Consider the following 21,760-nt stretch of genomic DNA (forward strand, 5'->3'; position numbering starts at 1 on the left):
AGAGCTGCAAAAAGATACATCAAACAACCCCCCAAATTAATTGGGAATTTGAAGAATGATGCTGGCTGCAGCTCATTTCAGGGAAAGTTGGTAAAAACACGGCAGAACTACAAAAGTCTCCAAAAAGTTAAATCAGATTTTTGATTCATGAAATGATGAAATGTAGCTTTTTTTTTTAAAGTGACCATATTTTCTCCAACTAACTGCAGTTAGGTCGTGTAGCCCATTAAATTGAACACCATAAGGGACACAAAGGCTTTCTGCTAAGAGCTGCGTGTGCATTAGAGCAGAAACTGACCAAGCTGATTGGGAGTTATTAAACCACTTAATGTTTTATGTGCCCTCTTTGTCTGACTGGTACTCTTAATTTTTGCTGTTTTCATTAGTTTCCTAACGGTGATAGGACTTGCAAATGTGGTCAATTTCTGAGGGTTTGATTAGAAATGTCGGTTTAGGTTTATTCCTTGTAACACAAGATTTTATGGGTCTCAATTAAAATCCAGGAAAGTCAGAAATCCATCCATCCATTTGTCTGTCAATATATTGCCCAGCACTCCATCCATCCATCCATCCATCCATCCATCCATCCATTTCTCCATTAATCCATCAAAATGTCTGCCTGTCCATTCATCTGTTTATCTGTCTATTCATCAATTATCACTCTGTCCTTCGAATCATCTTCCTCTCCATTACCCACCCATCCATCAATCTGTTGTCTAGACCCATGAAATATAATTATACAAGTTTCTTTTGTTGTAGTCACATGAGAACTAATCATTATGATTATTTGTATTATTCATGTAATTGCCTTTCCCTGCCATCCCTATTTCTATTTCTCTCTCCCTCTCCATCCAATTGTCCACCCATCTAACATTCCTTAAAATATTTTTCTTTAAGAAAAAAATGTCTTATAGCCCTTGCTTGGTAAGGGATTGCTGTAATGTAATGAAAGATTGACAGTTTTCTTACCAGTACAACTGGACCTATCAACCTAGTGTTAAGCACGTGTCCAACTTGTCGTCATTAGTCACGGTGTACAGCTGATAGTGCTGCTGTACTTGTTGGAGCATGCTCGGACATCCAGCAAAAAAATATGTTCGCCAGATAACAGCAGGATTATGTTTAAGTAGATGTTTCAGCACTGCATAAATCGCTGTTCTTGTCTCGAGTTTTCAGCAGCTATTTTCCATTAAACCACTCTCAAAGTTCAGTTTGGGACTTTGTTTTGGCTTGAGGAACGCCTCTATTTTTTCCTCACCATTGAACATCGCTGGGTTTGCACTGTGCATCTGTCTTTTTGAGTGTGTGTGTGTGTGTGCACTTAGCCGATGTTTGTTTGCATGTCAGAGGGCGTTATGTTGGTGACAAATAAACGATTATCGGCCGCAGATAAATAGACGTCATTAAGCCTCTGAACTGTAATTACCTTCAACCCTTTTTGTGCAGGCTGAGGTGAGTGGGAGAGGCCAGGTATCAGTAATAAATCAGCAAAACATACACTGAAGCCCACACAGTTTGCTAGTTAGCACCGCTACATCCTGCCCAGAAACTTTGTTGACTTATATGAAGACAGGCGTGTACAGCACTTAGCTTTAAACTTTATGTTGACATAATGATGTGTGTTGAGGTGTTTGAGCTTCTTCATTTCTGCAAATATCAAGCCAACAAGGTGCTGACTGAAAAGGATGTTGGGAGACCTGAACCTGATATGAGTTCAAACCGGCCTTTCCTGTGTAATTGACTCTTGAACCATAACCTCACAGACACACACACATTGAGCTCTTTCTTACCCAGATTCAGGATATAGTGAATGTTTCCCTAACACACCTCTTGAATCATGGCTTCGAATCCAAATTGAGCATTGCTTCATTAGCTGGTGGAAGCAAATATTTTCAGGTGTACGTGTGCAGCAACAAGGGGCAGCTGTGGGGCCATATGTGAGTTATTTAGGAAACTCGGAGGGAAACCGAATTCTGATGACAGACACTCTGTTTGGCTTGCAACACTATACACACAGACACTTGTGCACACACACACACACACACACACACACACACACACACACACACACACACACACACACAGGAAGCATACATCAATCAATCACCTGGCTCTGTCTCTTTACATGTGGTGACCGTATGGTGAGCTCCCCATGCACTCGCAGGAACACACACAAGGTCTGGCTTGGTGCTTTGCTGAGGGTTTGGTCATGAAGGTGTCCTTTTGTCTGATGTCAGGTCGTCATAAAACACATGTTCCACAGAGACCGATTAGATGAGCTCAGGTGTTTATTACATGTATTAGGTTGTTGGGAAAAGAAGTAAATTAGATTTTCTATCCTAATTCTGGCTGAATGAGGCAAAAAAAAAATAAAAAGTAGTGGAAATACTCAAAACCCACCCTGTAATATTTAGGGCTGTGTATTCTCACAGTTGTGGAGATTTTTTTCAATTTTAACTCACAAAAGACTCAGGTGGTCACCCGAAAACCAAACAAGATTTAACTGACTACTATCCCTGTATTTTGCATGTAAATAAGTAAACGCAATATAGAAAAAGAATGAAGTTTGTTGAGGTTGCTGCTTATTAGCAGAGTTTATGTCCTTCAGCTCGCTGTGGTTTGGGTCACCAGTCGCTGCCACATTTACTGTATGTTGTGGGCAAGAAACCAAAATTTTTCTATTGAAGACTGAAATCACTAAAATCGACAATAAATATCAAAACATGTGCCAATATGTCATGTCAGTATTAACAATTAAAAATGAACAATATTGTTTCATGTTTTGTTTCTTTTTCTTTTTTTTCTTTTTTTTTTGCATTTTCTTTTGGTCAGTTTGTACACACAGGTTGTACCCACCCATCACTATTTCATAATTATAAAAACATTACCCATATAATTAACCATTCCATACCAATGTATTTCTTTTAGTAATTACAATTTTTATACCCTGTGAAGAAAATAATCTTAAAAATGCCTAAATGTTAGTATTACATCTTATTTCTACTGATTGTGGTTCTGATCCTCGTTTGAGCCAGCCGACTGCAAAATATGATAGCTTTTGTCTCCTGGTCACTCCAAAATAAAGATAAACGATCTACTGCTGATGGTGTTTACTGCATATCACCACATGACTGCAGTTAATACAGTCATGTGGTGATATCATGCAGACTAAGAAAATTTGTTGAAATCATTGTTGGTCAAGCAGATCTGAAATGTCCCCAAGAGGGGGTTAATTGATGTATGGCTGGTATGACAACTTATTTTAGAACCCTAATAAGACCTAAGTAACAAAAGTATACTTATCTTAACGGGATTATTTGCATAATAATTTAAAGTGTCATTTATTAATCTCATCATTGTGTGTTTTATTTACAAATGTAGTTATTTGTCTCTGGGATTTTCTTCCCTTTTTTGTTTCGCAGATCTTCTGAATTTTGTACTTTGAAAAGAGACGACGCTAGCTGTGGCTGAAATAGACCAAGCAGTCAAACATGTCTGCTATATTTACATTAATACTATAAAATAGCTGATAATTTTTAAGCCTGGTAATGGCTTTTATTTATATATATATATATATATATATATATATATATATATATATATATATATATATATATATATATATATATATATATATATATATATATATATATATATATATATATATATATTATAATTTTTATTTTTTTTTTTTTTTTATTTAGTTTATTTAATTTAGGCAATTTATACCTCTCAAACAGTGCCACTCCCTTCTCTGGATGGTGAGTTATGTTTTTCACATGTATTTTGACTGAATCAGTCAGGTAATTATTTATGTGTCCACATGCGGGATCCCACAAGGAACATTAAGTGGTTTATTGGGATTTGATACCTGCAGTGAAAAAAAAAAAAGTGCAATAAATAAATAACCCAGACAGAGCTGCGCCTACTGGGCTCTTATGCTTTTAGCTGGCAGCAGCAAGCAGATGCTGAGTGGAGGTGCTCGAAGTGGTTCCATCTGTAGCTCTGAGACTACCCACAGCCTGGTTGAAGTGAGGCACTCAGTGTTTTTAACTTGTAAAGCTGGATGTTCTGAGCTTTTTTTTTTTTTTTTTTAAGTGATGCATAGCTCTCAGCCGTGTCATGAACACCAAATGACAAAAAGTTAGCACTAGTGAGAGTAGGTGGGGAAAGTTTAGCAAATTTGTTTACTGTTGCTTCAAAAAAGATCTGTCTGCACCAATAGGGATTTAACATGACACACGAGCTTGAAAATATTTTTACACTATGCCCTGCATGGTTAAAATGGCTGTTTTTGTTTCCATTTTCTTTCTTTCCAAGCAATTTCCTTAAGTGTTACCTGCTTTGTCTTACATCATACCACATCCTATATGGTCATGGAAACCAGCCTGATGCATATTTTCCATATTGTTGCGTTTATAAAAGGCCGCTAATTGTTTGCCATCGGAATCTAGCCATCAACACAATCATTTCTCATGTTGTCATCATGGGAGCAACGGTTGCTGATCTCTCCCTGGCTGAGAACAGGATTTGAAAGACTGAAGAGGGAAGAAAATAAATACAAGAGACAAACAATGATGAAATTTCATTTTAATAACCGAAAGAGAGAAAGAAATGCTTTGAGAGACTGGGAAACTGAGTCACAGAGGAGAAAGATGAGGTATGCTGTCCTCAAAGGGTCATAAAGGTGGTGAGTGGGGCCAGAGGCTTAATGGGATGGAGAAACGTTGTGATTGGCTCATTACTGTGATGGAGCACATTGCCACAACAATTGGCCTTTTCACCCCCCCACCATCACCACTTCACACCCTTCCTTGCACACACTGCTTTTGTATGCACCGCTGCACCGTGAACTGCAGAGGTACGTATAGGAGGAAGCATACGCTCATACAGCAAAAAAGTCAAACATCGGCCTGCTGCAGTTCTAAGCAACACTTTCTGTGGCTGCAAGGTGAAAGTCTAAGTCATTCATTTACATGCCTTGGAAGTAGCACTTATATGTACAAAAAAAAAAAAATCACTGAACAATCTCAAGAGTCATACATATTCAGTTTTTCAACTCTAACAACCTATTCCTTGGAATTGGATTATTTATTTTTCACACTGCTTTTTATTTTTATTTTTTTTATTTTGGAAAAGATGAATGTGTCTGGCGTTGTTACAAAATGGCATGACAAATGAGAGCTCCTTGTTTTTTCAGCCCCAAAGCAAAGGTGGTCGTTCTCTCTGCCTGTCTCAGAACCTCATCTACCGGTTCAGTCATCTGTAGCGTGCCCATTAAAAGGGAATTATTTCAAATTAGGCAAAAATTGTCAGCACCGTTTTGCTCCTCCATTCTCGTTATAACTTATAATGTATGCCAGTATTTGTTGTGTCATGTTTTGAAAGTTTTGCTTCAGGTGTCTAATCTTGCACGATGTTCTGTCTCTTTGCAGCGACGCAGAGGTAGCGGGGTTTTCTGTGCAAACTGCCTGACCACCAAGACGTCGCTGTGGAGGAAAAACGCTAATGGAGGCTACGTCTGCAACGCATGCGGTTTATACCAAAAACTGCACTCGGTAAGTCAGCGGCAGGCGAGGACGCCAACAGGTGCATCGCAGTTTACATAGTGTATCTTGGGCAAACTAAAAGGAAATAGGACAAACATGGATTGGCTTGAAATAATATCACTTTTGCAATGTTTACCCAAACATTTTCTTTGTCATTATTTCTGTTAAATAATAAATTACATGTCTGCAGAGTTATTGCAAATAATCCAATATTTCTTCCTGATAAATAATGGTTTTCAGTTAAAAATTAAATCTTCAGTCTAAATTTTGAAAAGGTTATTTCCACTTTATTTGTTTTTCGTCTTCATTTCCAGAAATTTCCAGTGGAGCAGCAGTTATACAACAATTTTTCCATTGTTGATGATTGATGATTGACTGGTGTATTGACAGAAATCCTCTGGGAACTAAGGAAAAAAAGAGGAAAATGCCAGGGAATTATGTTTAAACACATTTCAGGTGTTCTTGTCTTTTTTTGGGCAGCATGATGACACATCAAGCCCTTTCATCAACAGAATTAGCATTTTTCCCTGGAAATTACTGTGGTCTTTATAGGGTACCTCGACTTACTCATCTGTACACATCTAATTCATACTTTGTATATTAACCCCATGTGTGAGTTCCTGTATGTGTTGTTGTTTATCAACAAGTTTTGAATGAGTGCTCAAAAAATGTCCTCTTTATATATTTTTTAAATAACCATAATCTTAAACAGTATCCCCATCAGGTCCTTTCTAGCGTGTTTTAGTATGAATCAATTACTTTTATTAAGTAAATTGAAAATAATTTACTGATCTGAGTTTTGAGGCACTTCATTTAATGTGCAATATAAGCATTTTAGTCACATGCCAGAGCTAAAAAAAAAAATACCAATAAGCTTACACTCTAGAATAAGTTAAATTTTAACTTTACTGTAATACTTTTATTTTTACAGAATTCAATCAGGAACTAAATTTCAAGAAATGTCTTAAAAAGCTCCCAAAACAACTTGTTAGATTTATCAGCAAGCATTAGTTTGGACAACGGCTTTCCTTTATTTAAATACAATTTCTGTGAATATTGCCAATTAATTTCCTTTGCTTATTTAAAAGTAATATTTTGCTAAATTTGTAATACAAAGAAATGTTAGGCTCTCCAGTTTTTATGGTGTAAGAAATCGCACAAGGAGCATTATTGCAAATACCTTTTCGTAATCTTACCCTGTTCACCTCTAATACAATTGCTGAAATTATCTGTCCGATAAGTAATAACTGCACCAAATTAAATTTCCAAGCCAGTTTCTGTAATGAGGGAATCAGATGGGAGTGAAGTTTTGGTAATAAGTAAAAGGAAATTTGTCTGAGTGATGAAAATTAATTTGAAGGGCTAAACTGCTATCCACTCATATGAGACTCATAAAGGAAAGGTTGTTCAGTTGCCATTTTATGGACTGTTCTGTTTTAGTGCGCATGCAGGGTGGCTTCTTCCACTAATTATCATTCCTCCTGTGTGGCCAATTAGCATACGATGCAAATGAAATTGTGCATAATGCAGTTAAATGCTTTCTATCAGTTCTTTAACTCTCACTGTGGAAAAAAGTAGTTCAGCAGGAAAAGAAAAAGGAAAGTATAGTTAATTTGGCAAGTGCTGGGAGTTAGGGAGTCTTCCGGCAGTCGCAGCGAGCCAGTCCCATGGAGTGAGAAATATGATGGAATGGATGGAGTTTACCATCAAAGCCTGGGGAAAGTCGATGGAAATCCCAAATTTAATTAGACCGCACGAAGTTCAGCTGAGATAAAGAGGCAGCTTGATTTTTAGTTGACTTGAGGATATCAAGCTTATTCAGCCACCCTCTCAAGGTATTCAATCTAATTATGCGCTTTACAAATAATATCAGAGTTATACAGGGCCTCTAACTTACACTTTTCATGTTTCTTCGCCTTTAAAACTGGTTTCCTACACAGTTTGGTCAAATCTGGTCTGCAGTATGGAAAATATTAGTTTTATTCAGACTTAATTATCTATCAAATTGATTGAATATTCTGTCTTTCCTCCCTCTCCTTTATGTTCTATATCCTTATCTGTTTTGTGTCCTTCCTTACATCCTCCTTCATATCCTACTTCCTATTCTTTCTTCTGTCCCTTCCTGTCCTTATTTGGGTCCTTCCTTCCTTCCCATCTTCCTTGTGCTCTTACATCATTTCCTCCTTGTCACTTTCCTTCCTTTGTTCCTCACTTTCTTCAGGGATCTCTCCTTGTATCCTCTTAACTTCCTCCCTTTTTCCTCTTTAACTTCCTAATATACTTCTGTTCTTCCTGTCTTGTGTCCATCCTTCCTTTGTTTTTTTATTCCTCCTTTAGGTGCACCCTTCTTGTGTCCTTCTTTCCTTCCTTCCTTGTGTCCTTCCATCCTAAAATATGCCTAAAGAACTGTGAACTCTGGAAAGCTGGGTTTGTAAATGTTGGGTTTTTACATGTAGGAGCCCTGTTAAAAGTTTGATGTAAATGCTTTGAACCAAAATAAATTAAATAAACTGCATTAATGAATGAAGGAGTGGGTTAACCAAACCACAGCCCTGTTAGGAAGATGACAGGTCACTGAAGAAAGTAGTGAGGAAAGAAGCTACCACGTCGTTTCCTCTTTCCTACCCCCAAAGATGTCCTTGGTTCAACCCGTTCGTCTCATCTGCTGCTCCAATCACGTCCCGGCTCCCTCCACTCTTGGCAGTCTTCACGACAACCATATTTTATATCCCATAATAAAAGTTTTATACGCTCTACACACATTATTAGAGAGGATAGCAGCTAGTAAAACACTTGAGAGTCTGCGAAGGGAAAGGAGAGTTATGAATAAAGAGCCAGATGGAAAGAAATGAAGAGTAGGAATGGGGTTGGATAGACAAATAAAGTTAGATGGAAAAAAAATGGAGGAAAAGATAAAGGCAGAGCGAGGATAATGAAGGGGCAGAGGGCATCTGAAGAGTGAGAGATGGAGGCGGTCGCAGAGATTAAGAGAAAATGCCGAATTCTACATTCGGGATGGAAACAGATGGAGGCACTGATAAATTGAGCAAGAATTATGCCTACTGGCAGTTAGTCAGCCTAGGTATTATACCATCTATCTCTATTTATATAAAAGTGCAAAACATCACAACTGATGGCATTGTTTGATTTGAGCATCTCACATGCACAGGATTAGACACACAAAAAGCAAAGAACTGAGTTTTTTTTTTTCCTCGTGTAAAAATCCTCTTAATTTAACTGCAGTTTTTATCATGACTAAGCCTTCTTTGCCAGTGAGCCGAATAATTCAGGCTCATTCAAAACACAAGGTGTTGGTTACAGAAATTAATCCTCCTTTCTGAAACACGTGCAGTGATTTTTCTGTATTTTATCGTGATTGTTATGTCAGAAATCGACACAGGGTTATCCATAATTCAGAATTGGAAGAAAAAAATAATGCTTGTCTTTAGAACTTGTTTAAAATATAAATCTAGAAATTGTGACTTGTGTGTGTATGTATGTATGTATGTATGTATGTATGTATGTATATATATATATATATATATATATATATATATATATATATATATCTATATATATATATCTATATATATATATATATATATATATATATATATATATATATCAGAGCCCTTAGTCAATACATAGTAAGACTGAACCAGCATTGTCTGCAGTTACAGCTGTAATACTTTGTCCGTACCATCTTCACACATTGGTTAAAAATGTTAGGCTGTCATTCTTCTTTGCAAAATAGCTCAAGCTCTGTCAGATTAGACAGAGTGTGTCACTGAACATCACTTTTCAAGTCTTGCCACTGGTTTTCAGTTTAGCTTTGACTGGATCAGTCTAACAGATTCAAACAGTTCAAGTGTAGCTCTGGCTTCATCTTTGGGGAGTTTGTCCTGCTGGAGGTAAAACTCTGAACAGCTTCCCTGTCCCCCTCTAAACAAAACAATCCCTACAGCATGACACTGGCACAACCATGTTTCACCAGAGGGGATGGTGTGTTCAGGTTGATGCACAGCGTTTAGAATAGAAATGCCATTTCTGCCTCCCATAGAATTTCACATGTCGTTAATTGTTAGTTACGACATGTAAATTTAGATTTATAGAATTACATTTTGGTCACATTAGACCAGAGCAACTTGTCCCACATGGCTTGTGCCACCTACTTTAAACACTGCCTCTAATGGTTTTGATTGAACTATGGGTTTCTTCTTTTCACTCTTCCATTAAAAAAAAAAAAAAACAGATATGTGGACCGCACAACTAATAAATGTCCTGTTAACAGATTCTATCCAACAAAGTTTGGGATGGTTTACGTCTTTTTCAGCTACCTCTGTTTCAGTTTCAGGGGACGGCCACGTTTCTGTAGGTTCACCTTTGTGCCATTCTCTTTTCATTTTCTGCTGATGGATAGAACAACGCTCTGGAAGATGTTCAAAGCTTGGGGTATTTTTTTTTTTTAGAACCCATCCCTGTTTTAAACCTCTCCACAACGTTATCCTCAAACCGTCTGCTTTGCTCCTTGGTCCTTATGATATTGGTTGTTTGTTCTCTAATCTCCTCTAATAAACCTCTGAAGCTTTAACACATTCGCTGGATTTATGCTAAGATTAAATTACAATCAGGTGATTAATAAACTTTTCATTGCTTTTTATTTTATTTACGTGGATCAGAGTGAAAGCCGCTGAATACAATTAGACTGATTTTATTTCAGATCCTCAATTGTGAAACATTTAGAAAATAACCTACAAATTTCCATCCACTGCACAGTTACGCACTACTTTGTGTTGATCACCTCAAATGCCAATAAAATACATTCAAGTTTGTGTTTGAGGGTTATGAATACTTCTGCGAGGCCCTGTATGTGCCCTAATATCTGAACAAGCTGTAAATTAGTCAAATAAGTCAAATAATCTTTGGGGTGGAAAGGCAAGCAGGAAGGAAATTAGCTTTTTATTTGGCAAGGAAGAAAAAGGCGTTTCAGACTAAATACTGAGTTTTAGAGCTGTCACTCAGACTGGAGCTTTAATATTTTACAACCTGTCAGGTTTGCAGATCTCCATTGCCGTCAAGTCCTTATGCCATCATAGAATAATTTGTCTGTAATTTTCCTTGTGCAGTGCATTGTGGGAAAGCTGCATCTATCACCAGACCGCCGAGAAATCGATCAGTCTTCCAGTAGTAGTTGTTTCTGTCAGCTTCCACTGTCTGCTGATTCAGATCCCAGCTTCACAGTCTGGAAGTGGGTCTCCAGTGCTTCCTTTTTCTCTTCCTCTTTCTTCTTGACCTCTCTCTCCTCTTGCTTCCTCAACACGCTGCTTCCCACTCGTGATTTATCTCTCCGCTTTGTTTATGTCTCTTTGGAAAGAAAAACAAACAGGAAAACTATAGAGAATTAGAGAAATGTCTGTGTTATAATTTAGTCAGTGTTTAGGCTGCCGCTTCTCCCAGTGGTGTAATCTTGTTTAGGATATTGACCCAGACTTCAAGATTGTGTATAAAAATCTGTCCCTCGGTTAACAGTGGAGACTGTTTGCATTTTTTTTTTTTAAAGTACAGACAGTTTTCCATTATTATTTTGTACAAAAAAAAAGCTATTATTGATTTCTGGTTGATACCCTTATTGTGTTTTTTTTTTTTCACTTGGGAAGGTGTGCTGAGGACCTTTGCATTTTTATGGCTGATGTTATTTTTCTCTTTAACAAATTCAGGAGCCACTAGACTCCAAGCCAAAAATGAGACCTTCTTAGCTCCTTTATCCTGACTAAACGACTCTGTCGCCGCTTTTCTCATAATGTAACACTAATACATGCAGCAGCATTTCTGCAGGTTTCAGTAAGTAACATTTTAGATGTAAATGCTGAGATACCAATTAGCCCGTGTTTGTGAAATGGAAAGAAAATGATTCATGTTTTATTTTATTTTAGTGTTTGTATTCAAACTATTTTCCCTTATGCTGCTAAATAAAATCCAGTGCAATGAATTGCCCTGAAAAATCACCTGATTAGTGAAATTACTCCACTTGCAGTTTATTCTCTGCATGACCGAGCTGTTCTGTAAACGCCTCAGAGTTTTGTTTTTTTTAGAGAACATTAGTGAGCAAAAAGCATCACGAAGCTCAAAGAACACAGCAGGCAGGTCAGTCGTGGAGAATTTCAAAACATGGTTGGATTATAAAACAAAATCCAAAACTTTCAACATCTCACAAAGCACTGTTTTGGTACAAAAAAAACTTTTTAAACAATCTGTCTGTATGATTCAACAGAATTGACGTTGTGAAGTGCCTTAAGATGACGTGTTGTGAATTGCCGCTATACAAATAAACTAAACTGAGCTGAATAGAGATTTTTCAATCCATCATCCAAAATGAGAAAACAAATGGCACTACTGCAAAGACTGGCATGAAGGAATCTCATTATTGATATGAAAATCATAAAAAGACCTGGTTCCAGTTTGCAACAAGCCATGTAGGGGACATAAGAGCCAAGTGGAAGAAAGTGCCTTGGTCAAATGAGACCAACATTTAACTTTCTGACCTACATGCTAAATGTTATGTAAAGAGTAAAACTCACACTGCACATCACCATCTTCACATGGTGGTGGCATCATCATGGTGTGGGTGTTTTTTTTTTTTTTCTTCGTCAGGGATAAAGAAGCTGGTCAGAGTTGATGTGAAGATGGAAATAGCTTAACACAGGGCAGCCCTGGCAGAACACCTGTTACAGGCTGCAAAAAGCTCTAGAGGTTCACCTGAAACATACATTTACCAGCTACAGTGGAACAAAGCATTTTCATGTTCATGCAAATCTGAATAAGCTTGAGCTATTTTGTGAATACCCAGTATTTTCAGTCTACAGATTCACAAACCTGAACAAATCCTACTCCAAAACACTTTGTCAAGGTATTCACTTACGGGGCAGAATACAAATGCACAGCCCAATATTCAGGCTTTAATTTGTAAAACACACATAAAACCAGGAGTAAATTTTAAACAAAAAGTTGAAAACTCTGAAAAGCTTTTGAACTTTGTTGTGTTGAAATGCAGAAGTCACTGTCTATCATAGATAACTAAATGTGCTCTAATGATTAGTCTGCAGTTTATTCTACTAAAAAAGAAAGAGGCTTTCGCTGCTGAGAAATTAATTGTTTTTAGTAACCCTTGAATTTGCATTACTGCAATATTCTTCTCATATATATATATATATATATATATATATATATATATATATATATATATATATATATATATATATATATATATATATATATATATATATATATATATATATATATATATATATAAACAAACAAATGTGATGTAAATATTATGTAAAACATGTATAAAGTTAGACTTGTGTCCTGGGGGGCAAACTTGATTTACATAGAATGTGGGAGTGCCCCCTTGTGTTAAGGGCAAAAAGTGCAGCTTTGAGGGGTGGTTGATATGTTGGCCATATAGGATTATGTAAAGAAAAAAAATACAAATTACAGATTTATCATTTCTAATGACGAAGTTGTATTTTTAAAAAGAACAAATTCAATGTGTTTAAATACAAACTTAAAGATGCTCTGACTTGGTTGATTACTGTTGGCTCATTTTTTTTCCAATCCTCATTTAATTACACCATTGGCATTCACAGTGGCCTCTTAATCAGTGACATTTATTTGTTAAAAAAACAGCCTTTTTCACCCAGCAGAACAGGAAATATGTGCGATCTTACCGTTTGTCTCTTTTGCCTTGCAGACTCCCAGGCCCCTGAACATCATCAAACAGAACAATGGCGAGCAAATCATCCGACGGCGAACCCGAAAACGCCTTAATCCCGATACGTTGTCATCTGAGAACCCGGCTCCAAAACAGCAGCGAATCACCAGCGAGGAACGCCTGAATGGGGAGGAGTCGGACAACAGGAGCTGCCCGTCGGTGAAAAGCCAGCAGCCTTCCCCGCGCTCACGTTCCCCGAGATCCACTCAAGCCTTCTTAGCCAATCAGACGCTGGAGATCCACAGGCGCATGCCTCCGCTCCTACTCCCCTCTCTCCCCGCCACACCCATGGTGTCGGAGAGCAACGGCGCCATCGCAGATGTGGGATTACCGTCAAAACTAGAAGTGGGGAAAGGAGGAGGATCAGAGAGAGGCAGTCCAATTGAAAAGTACATGCGTCCATCTAAGCCCTCTAGTTACTCGCCTCCAGGTTCACCGATTGAAAAATATCAATATCCGCTTTTCCAATTACCTCTTCCGTTGACCCTGTCGCCTGATTTGACACCTGAATCTGATTGGCTCAGATTCTGGACCAAGTATAAGATGGCAGCCACCTCTGGGGTCCCAGGCAGTATCAGTAATCTGAGCAGCCCCGGTGGGCTTGGAAACAACGCTCACCAACTCGCAACCATGGTGGCCCCGGTACAGTACCACCAGCAAAGCTACACGGTGCCTTACTGTGCTTCCCCTTACTCCCCTCTCCCACCTCCTCCTGTCCCCACTCACTACCCACCACCACCTCCTCCTCCTCCCCACAGCCAAACCTCCTCCTCCTCGGCGTCACCGGAGGACGACGCTCCTTTGGATCTCGCAATAAAACGAGAGCCAAGCACGGCAAACGTGCACGTGTCAAATGGCTCCGAGAGAAAACGGCAGGAGTCACCCCGGAGCGAGACGTCGACGGGGAACTGGAGAGGCGAGAAGGAGGGCGAAGAGACGGCGGAGGAAGGAGGCGTTGCGTCGAACTCCTCAAAGGTAGACGTGGCCACGCAGGACGACGTCGCCAACCGCTGCACTCACTGTGGCATCTACTTCCTGGACGAAGTCATGTACGCCCTGCACATGAGCTGCCACGGCGACAAGGAGCCATTCCAGTGTGGGTTTTGCTTCCACGTGTGCGCAGACCGCTACGACTTCACCACGCACATACAAAGGGGCTTACACAAAACGCCGCCACTGCCAGAGCAGCAGCAGAAGGATCGCGCCCCAGACGTTGAAAATCCGCCCGCAGCAGCAGCAGCAACCGAGTGTCGAAACCTGACAGCCGGGCGGAAGGATGGAGGGAGCATAAGCAACGACGATGAAGTCATGAGGATAGATCATGACGACCAAAAAAAGGAAGATACAGACAGCGAGAGTATACAAGAGCCCGAAAAAGAGCAAGAAAAAAGTAAGGAGCCATGCGGGACAATACTGTCGGATGAGCAAAGACCCGCAGAGTTCACAACCGCGGCAGAGACTGAGGAACTAGACGGGCTCGCCGATGGCAATTAGACGTCTCACACAAAACTTTAATAATGTGTTATTGGAGTATTATGCTCTATGTTCCTGGAGGTTTGCTCATTTCCTAATGGGTGTACCTGAGAAAGCACTCCCACTGTCAAAGGCTGAGAAAACGATCGGACCCAGGTGAACTAGAGCCGGGGCTGTAGGGAGAAACAGCCGGGATCCCTCGCAGAGTTACGGCTCACCTGACAGCTTTTGTGGCGGGGAGTCAACAGGGTGCTGGCATCCAGCTGAAATCGCCTTTCAGAAACAGCCGATCTGTGTGGCGTTCATATCGGAGAAGCTGGAGGGTGGATTAACATAGTCATTGAACATCGAGAGAAGAAGTATAACACTTGAACTTTGCTGCATGGATTTCATCCGCCACATTTACCATTTTTATTTCAGCACAACCAGATCTGATCTGGTTAGAACTTCTGCACCCTTGACCAGAAAATGTCTTTTTTTTTTTTTTTTCTTCCTCTCAAATGAATCAAAAACCAAAAAAAAAACAACAACAAAAAAATGACAAATAAAAAAACACTTTTGTTTTGAGTATTTTCAAACTTTTGCTTGAAACCAACTAGGGTTCGTTTGCAGTCACGTTGGTACGAAATTGACCGGTTTCTTTCACTTTATCCCATGCTGTTTCTCAAACTGATCCTGGATCAATGCAAAATCTACATGGTGGCTAAAGACTAGGCCTAACCCTCGCTGAAACTGCTTGAATCCAGGTCAAACTGATAAAACTGGTTTCAAACTCTTCCTCCGTTTGGATGGGGGGGGGGATAAAACTAAATGACTATTTTTTACCTTCCTCTGTGCCATGATACTAGCTATGTGCCTGGCTGCCTGCCTAAATAGAACAAACATTTATTAACCTGCTTGACATTTATATTAAGGATATAAATAATAATAATGGTAATAATAAGAAAAACCATGATGGCGTAATTAAATGAAAATGCAATTTGCTACATTTTCTTATTTGTTGTTTTGTAAAGATAAAAAAAAATGCTTTTTAAAGGAAATGGTACTATAGAAATTAGTCTATTCTAGTTCTTTTTCTCTTGTTTTTGTGTCTTTAATGCGATTTGTTATATCGATAAAAGCCGTCTAACAAAACAAAATGGTACAACAGTGGAGCAGGTCGTGTGTGCACGTGTGCATTTGTGTTATTGCCTCTACAGTGTGTGTATGTGTGAGGATCGAAGAGTTTTTTTTTTTTCTTCTTTCTGTTGTTGTCCGTCCCTAAACAATGATGTAAACATAATGAATGCAAACGCTCAGTTTCTCAGTCCTCAGGGGTCACACGTGCACACCAACCTGCCGTCATCACAGCATGTGACACATCATTTGTACACGTCAAAGGGCCTGTTGGAAAAGTGTTACGTCTGGCATGTTACGTCTTGTTTTCTTTTGTCCTTCCTATATATGTTCCTATTGTTTCTTTTATCTGGCAATAGGCCAAAGGGTTGTTTCCCCCCACCTTCCCCCCTGTTTGTAACTTTTAGTTTGTCTGCATGTGTTTAAGTTACAAATTGTGTTAGAGAGACTTTGGGAGCAAAGCCCAACATTTTATCAAAAATGATCAACTGTTTGGGTTAACAGTATAAACTAGTCTTAAGAGATTCTTGCCTACAGTGTTTTATGTCTTATTGCTCAGAATTATGTAAGTTACCTTTATGTAGCATGCTAGCATCTTCATAACTCTGAAACATCTGTTGCCTTGATTATAAAATTATTTTTTACCATAAATAATACAGAAAACCTTGATAGGAAAAGAAGTATAATTAACTTTTTATTTCAAATCCTGAAGTTTAGAAAAAGTTCTCAATTTTATGTTCTGTTTTTTTTTTTTTTTTTTTTCTGAGTCCCCCACAAGCCGTTTAAAGACATTTTGGGTATCTTGCCTGTTTTCAAAACAGAGACTTCTTCAGCCTCGCTGCCTTAGATGCTTGAAAACAAAAGAAAAGAGACTCTTTTGCTGGATATCAAGATAAGGAACAAGATAAGAATGAGGAGATAAATATTTTTTTAGATTTATCCAAAACATGTAAAAGAAAAAAAAATCCACTCAGTGCCTGCAAACCCATGCTTATTTTAAAAGACAATGATATTTTGGTTTTCTCAGTAAATGCCACGGGCCGGTGTTTGATTTCCGGTTATAATATAGGGTTAAGTGACCTTTTGTGTCATGACTTTCCCACTGTTTCCACAGTTTTCTCCAGTTATATGAATATAAAGTAGCACGATGCTTCCCCCACCAGTTTTTCTGAGCTGTCATTCAGCTGGTTACAGGTGCATCTCAATAAACTAGAATTTTAAAGGGGTAATTTATTTCAGCAAATTAACTCAAAATGTAGAACTCAACCACAGAGTGGCATATTTCAGACGTCATTGATGGAAGTCACGCTAAATTTCGTGTTCTACAAAAATTATAATGTTTTGAGACCAAAAAGAAAAGTGATTTTTAATGCCAAACGTTATGTTGTGACGTAATGTCCTTCACAAACGAGTGTAAAACTGCTGACGCGACAGAACCAGGTACACGTTGACATCCTCACCAGGGAGCGCAAGCTGCAAAATGACATCGCTAAACAACTGAGCGGTTCACAGAGCATTTAAGTATTTTACCTGAAAGTTGGGGGGAAGGAAAACCTGCGAGCGATAAAGGTGCACAAGCAAAATGTATGATTGAGTCAGAAACTCTGGCAAACTTTTCCCCTCATTTAAAAAAGCTTAAAAGCTTATTTAAAAAGTACATTTCTGTGGTTGTAAAATACATAGAACGTCACGGCTCATCTACCCTACGAGACGCAGCAGTCAGCCTCTTCTACGATAGTGTTGTTTTGAAACAAATATTTGCAATAAACTAATTGGCTTAGCATCTTTGTCCATCAGCTGTGTTATAGATTTAACTAGTCAAATATTTAATTTACTGGCAAAGTAGTGGTGCCTTTTTCCTTCCACATAAGTTACAATTGGTACTGGAGATCCAAATAAACAACTGTGTAGAAAAAAAAAAAGAAAAGCCAAAAAAGCCTTCTGGTCATCTGGTATTTTATCCTGAAACTGAGAATAAATTTCATTATAAAACTCACATGACATTAAGACATCAGTTTTTATGAGGTAGCAGAAAACTGAATTTGTAATATTTTTACTGAAGGTTATCCAATCAATAGAATTTCATACTGGCCTGTGCCTACCCTTTAAGAATATAAGTAATGTGTAAGAAGACGTAATTTATACAAACACATTATCGATATTAGTTATCATGCAATACGTTTTTTTTTATTCCTTAATTACAACGATTTTACTAAGTGTCAAACCTATCATTCTCTACAGAAGAAACCATGTGTCTGATTGACGTATTAACAAACTCATTGGTCTATTTATCATGTATGTACACTACCGTCTAGAAATTATGAGCCATATGTATATTAGAGAACAGATTGCCAGTGTTTTGAGCTTCAATCATGACATTACATATTGTGTGATATTATTTGTTTAACAACAAATAATAATTTGACAATGTATAGTACCTCCAATGAAACTGGCTTGAAATTGTGATCAACATAGAATTTTACGTTGAAACTGAAAGTATATTTGCCATAGAATATTTTCAGTGAACTATATAATTTTGACAAGTAAAATGTCATAACATTTTGGGACAAGGAAGAATAAAAATAATGTGGCTAACAATTAAAAAAAATCGACCATTGCATTCAGTAGATTTTACTATTCATTACACGATAGGTAGATTAGATTAAACCATTGCTAATAAACCAGCTTTGTATTTTTCAAATAAAAAATTCCAAAATAGAGCTGCAAGCTGTTGGTGCAATATTATTACGGAGAGAGTTGAAGTCTGGGTTAGGGAGTCGGCCATTTTTTATCCTATCGCCCATATCACAAGTGAAGGTGCGTTATCTCATTTTACTACATCATTTAAAATTACTTTTAATCTAAATTATACCCAAAATGCAATGTTTGGGTATGTTCAGCAAACTTATATTCTTCAGACTTCTTCAAACTTAATTGCCATTATTATAGGCGATATGTTGTCTTACTTTTTTATGATCTTTAAATTAAGTCTTTGGATCTGTTAAGGGGCTTCTAGTACGCAAAGAATGTTTACATCTGTATTTGTAGCAAAACAAAACAAACAATGCACTGTTTTTTAAGACGAAACAAAGGAATGGATGGAGGGATGCTGGCTGAGATGGAAGGATATGGGCATTTGAAGAATTTGTGGGAGAAAATGAGACTTACAGGAGCTGATGAAAATGTTTTCTTTGGTTTGTACTTTAACTGTATGTCAGCATCAAATCTATCGATTCCATGTATTGATTTGAATGTAGGTGTCACTGCACCTCAGTCCCCTGCTTATCGTCCTTTCTATAACCTTCCTTTTCTCAGCATCCTGTGCTTTCACTGATGCACGGAGCATTGTGAACAAGTTTTTCAAGGTTTTGAATCAGAGACTTAGAGGCTGTGTTCAAAAGGTTCACTCATTTACTGACTGACTCCTGCTTAGTTTATGGTTGTTTGTACCAGACTTTTCTGGGTACAAAATGGAGCAGTTTCTTCCTGACCAGATGTCAGTTTGTATTCCCTGACATACATTTTATATCTGCATTGACAGACAGGCTCTTTATCAATAGATTACACAAACATTTTGTAAATTTTCTGCTTATCTCTTAAAATGGAATGATTTATTAACTTATTGTGTGAATATTTATCTCCATAAGTCAACAAAGTGACCAACTCCCCCATTTATTGCTTGCTGACAGCATTTTGAAATTGTTCAACTTCATATTTCGGTTCATGTCATCCTCTTTTCATGGTGATGAGACAGAGCATTTAAAGTTTAGAAATCTGGGAAATTTCCTGTGGAAGTTCAACAAGTCTGAACACCACAGTAAACAGCTGTAGGTGTTAGCATTGAGCCGACTGTTATAGTTAGAAGCTAGCATTAGTATTGAACTAACATCACAACTGCTAGCATGCTGAGATTAATCTTGAACCATTTGTGCTAACATGCTAATATTAGTGCCGAAACACCTACTAGCATATCAGGCTAGCATTAGCGTTGACACAACCATTGGTGTTAGCATACTAACAATAACGTTGGCATAACTGTTAGCACGGTAACAATAAAGCTGCAGCAAAGATCCTGTATTTGGGAATCGGATCTTGCATGAAGGACCTAATAGTCGCCATATATGAAGCGTTAGATCTACTGTTTGTCACGCGGCTCCCTATAAACGTCTATTTTTACTAAATGTACTCTTCTTTTACTGTCGAGCGAAAAATCTACTTTGCTTGATAGTGTGCTCTGTAAGTAAAAGAGTGGACAATTTGAACACAGAAATGGCAAGTTATCAGTTTACATGCTCACCTATCTAGCTAATTTAAGCTTTGTGTGGATGACCTGAATAGGGCTCTTATTGTTTCAAAGGTAATTGCTGGATTTTGTTGTACATTTCAAGAATGGTTCATATCAAGGGGACTGACATTAACCAGATACAGCATACATTCTTACCTGTAAGATTGTCTAATATATTTCATGGGCTTCTTAAAAACTATTCTGTGAAAAAAGGGGTGAATTAATTTTACTGTTTTTTGCAAATTCTGGTTTGAAATGTCATTTGGGTGAAAAAGAGGGGTTTCTATGTGGGCTGAGGGCAAATAAGAATTTCTATGCCAAGATGTTTCAGTGTCTTACTTTTTGAAGGAAAAGCTTTTCTCTGTTACCGAGTTGAAAGCAAAAAAGAACAGCCTTGATAGCAAAAACCTTGTTCTTTTGAGTTCTTAAATGCCCTGCAGAGCTTGTCCCACCTGACAATACGCTTTTGTTCTTTTACCAGCTTTTTGACAATGTCGCACCCATTTAAGGAAACTGTACTAAAGTATAAAGAGACACTTGTTTCTTTATGAATCTTGGGATTTTCACTTTTAGATCATGGTAACGATTATGCAATTATGCTAAAAAAAAAGAATTTTAGGGTCTGGCGTATACATAGCCTTGTTTTACTTCAGTGATGATTGTATGTCTATAGGTTTGATGGCATTTCAAATCAGCGTTTACATTGGGAGGCCTTATCACATGTTTTGTCTTTGTTAGAATGTGTCCTAGGAATTGATGCTGTTACTTGCACTCCATTTATTATGTTCTTGTTGCCAAGGAAGGGACAATACACACACACACACACACACACATACACACATAGGTACATAGTGAGTGTAGATTTTGGGGTGAACAGTGTTAACCAAGGCTAGTAGAAAACTGGCTTTAATACATACACTCATACACACAGTACGTTTTTATGTTTAATCAGTATATACTAGTAGGAGTTTGTCTCTTCTTCTGTTGAATGGCTTTTGTAGGGAAGATGATTTGTTTATGTTTAGGTTATGTTCTCTCTCATGTTGTATTTTATTCTGCTACCTTTCTGTACGCTATTGTTTTTAGTTTTGTTTCATGCAAAAATGATATTTCAGCAACATATTTTGACAGCCAAGAAAAGTTTGTTACACAGCTAAACTTGAAGAATAGTGATGACGATGATGATAATAATAAATAATAAAACTTATAACAAACATTCTCAAAAAGGACATTGTGTGTGTTTTATTTCAAAGTTGCCTCTAAATGAAAAAAATTGTGTTTTACAAAAGCTTCCAGGCAAGATTGAGCATTCCTGAAATTCCTGAAGCCTGTTAGAAACCTGGGGGTATTTTTTTGACATCTTTGTACTAACAAGAATTTTATTCCAAGATGAAAAGTCTAAATAATAAGCGTGGTAACCCACCTCCCACTGTGGTTTCTGAATGCAGCCACTACATGTCTCTTATCGTTCACTGTGTGATGCCACCTGCCTGGCTTTATTGCATTTTAAGCCTTTTGATACAAGTATCCATCCTTATTTTGTATTTTTCATTTTGACAGAAATGA

At 37.9% G+C, this 21,760-nt stretch overlaps 1 protein-coding gene across 6 annotated transcripts in view; it reads left to right on the plus strand.

Moving 5' to 3' along the window:
- Positions 1 to 21,420, plus strand: part of trps1 (trichorhinophalangeal syndrome I) — a 165,356-nt gene extending 143,936 nt beyond the window's left edge. For all 6 annotated transcript variants that reach the window (XM_036129585.1, XM_036129589.1, XM_036129587.1 and 3 more), the window contains 2 exons: positions 5,436 to 5,558; positions 13,300 to 21,420. In XM_036129585.1, coding sequence (XP_035985478.1) covers positions 5,436 to 5,558; positions 13,300 to 14,814 — 1,638 coding nt within the window. In that variant the 3' untranslated portion in view covers positions 14,815 to 21,420. The remainder of the gene's footprint in view (positions 1 to 5,435; positions 5,559 to 13,299) is intronic.
- Positions 21,421 to 21,760: the final 340 nt, after the last annotated feature.

This window comes from Fundulus heteroclitus, unplaced genomic scaffold (assembly GCF_011125445.2).
Source record: "Fundulus heteroclitus isolate FHET01 unplaced genomic scaffold, MU-UCD_Fhet_4.1 scaffold_187, whole genome shotgun sequence".
NCBI classification, from domain to species: Eukaryota; Metazoa; Chordata; class Actinopteri; order Cyprinodontiformes; family Fundulidae; genus Fundulus; species Fundulus heteroclitus.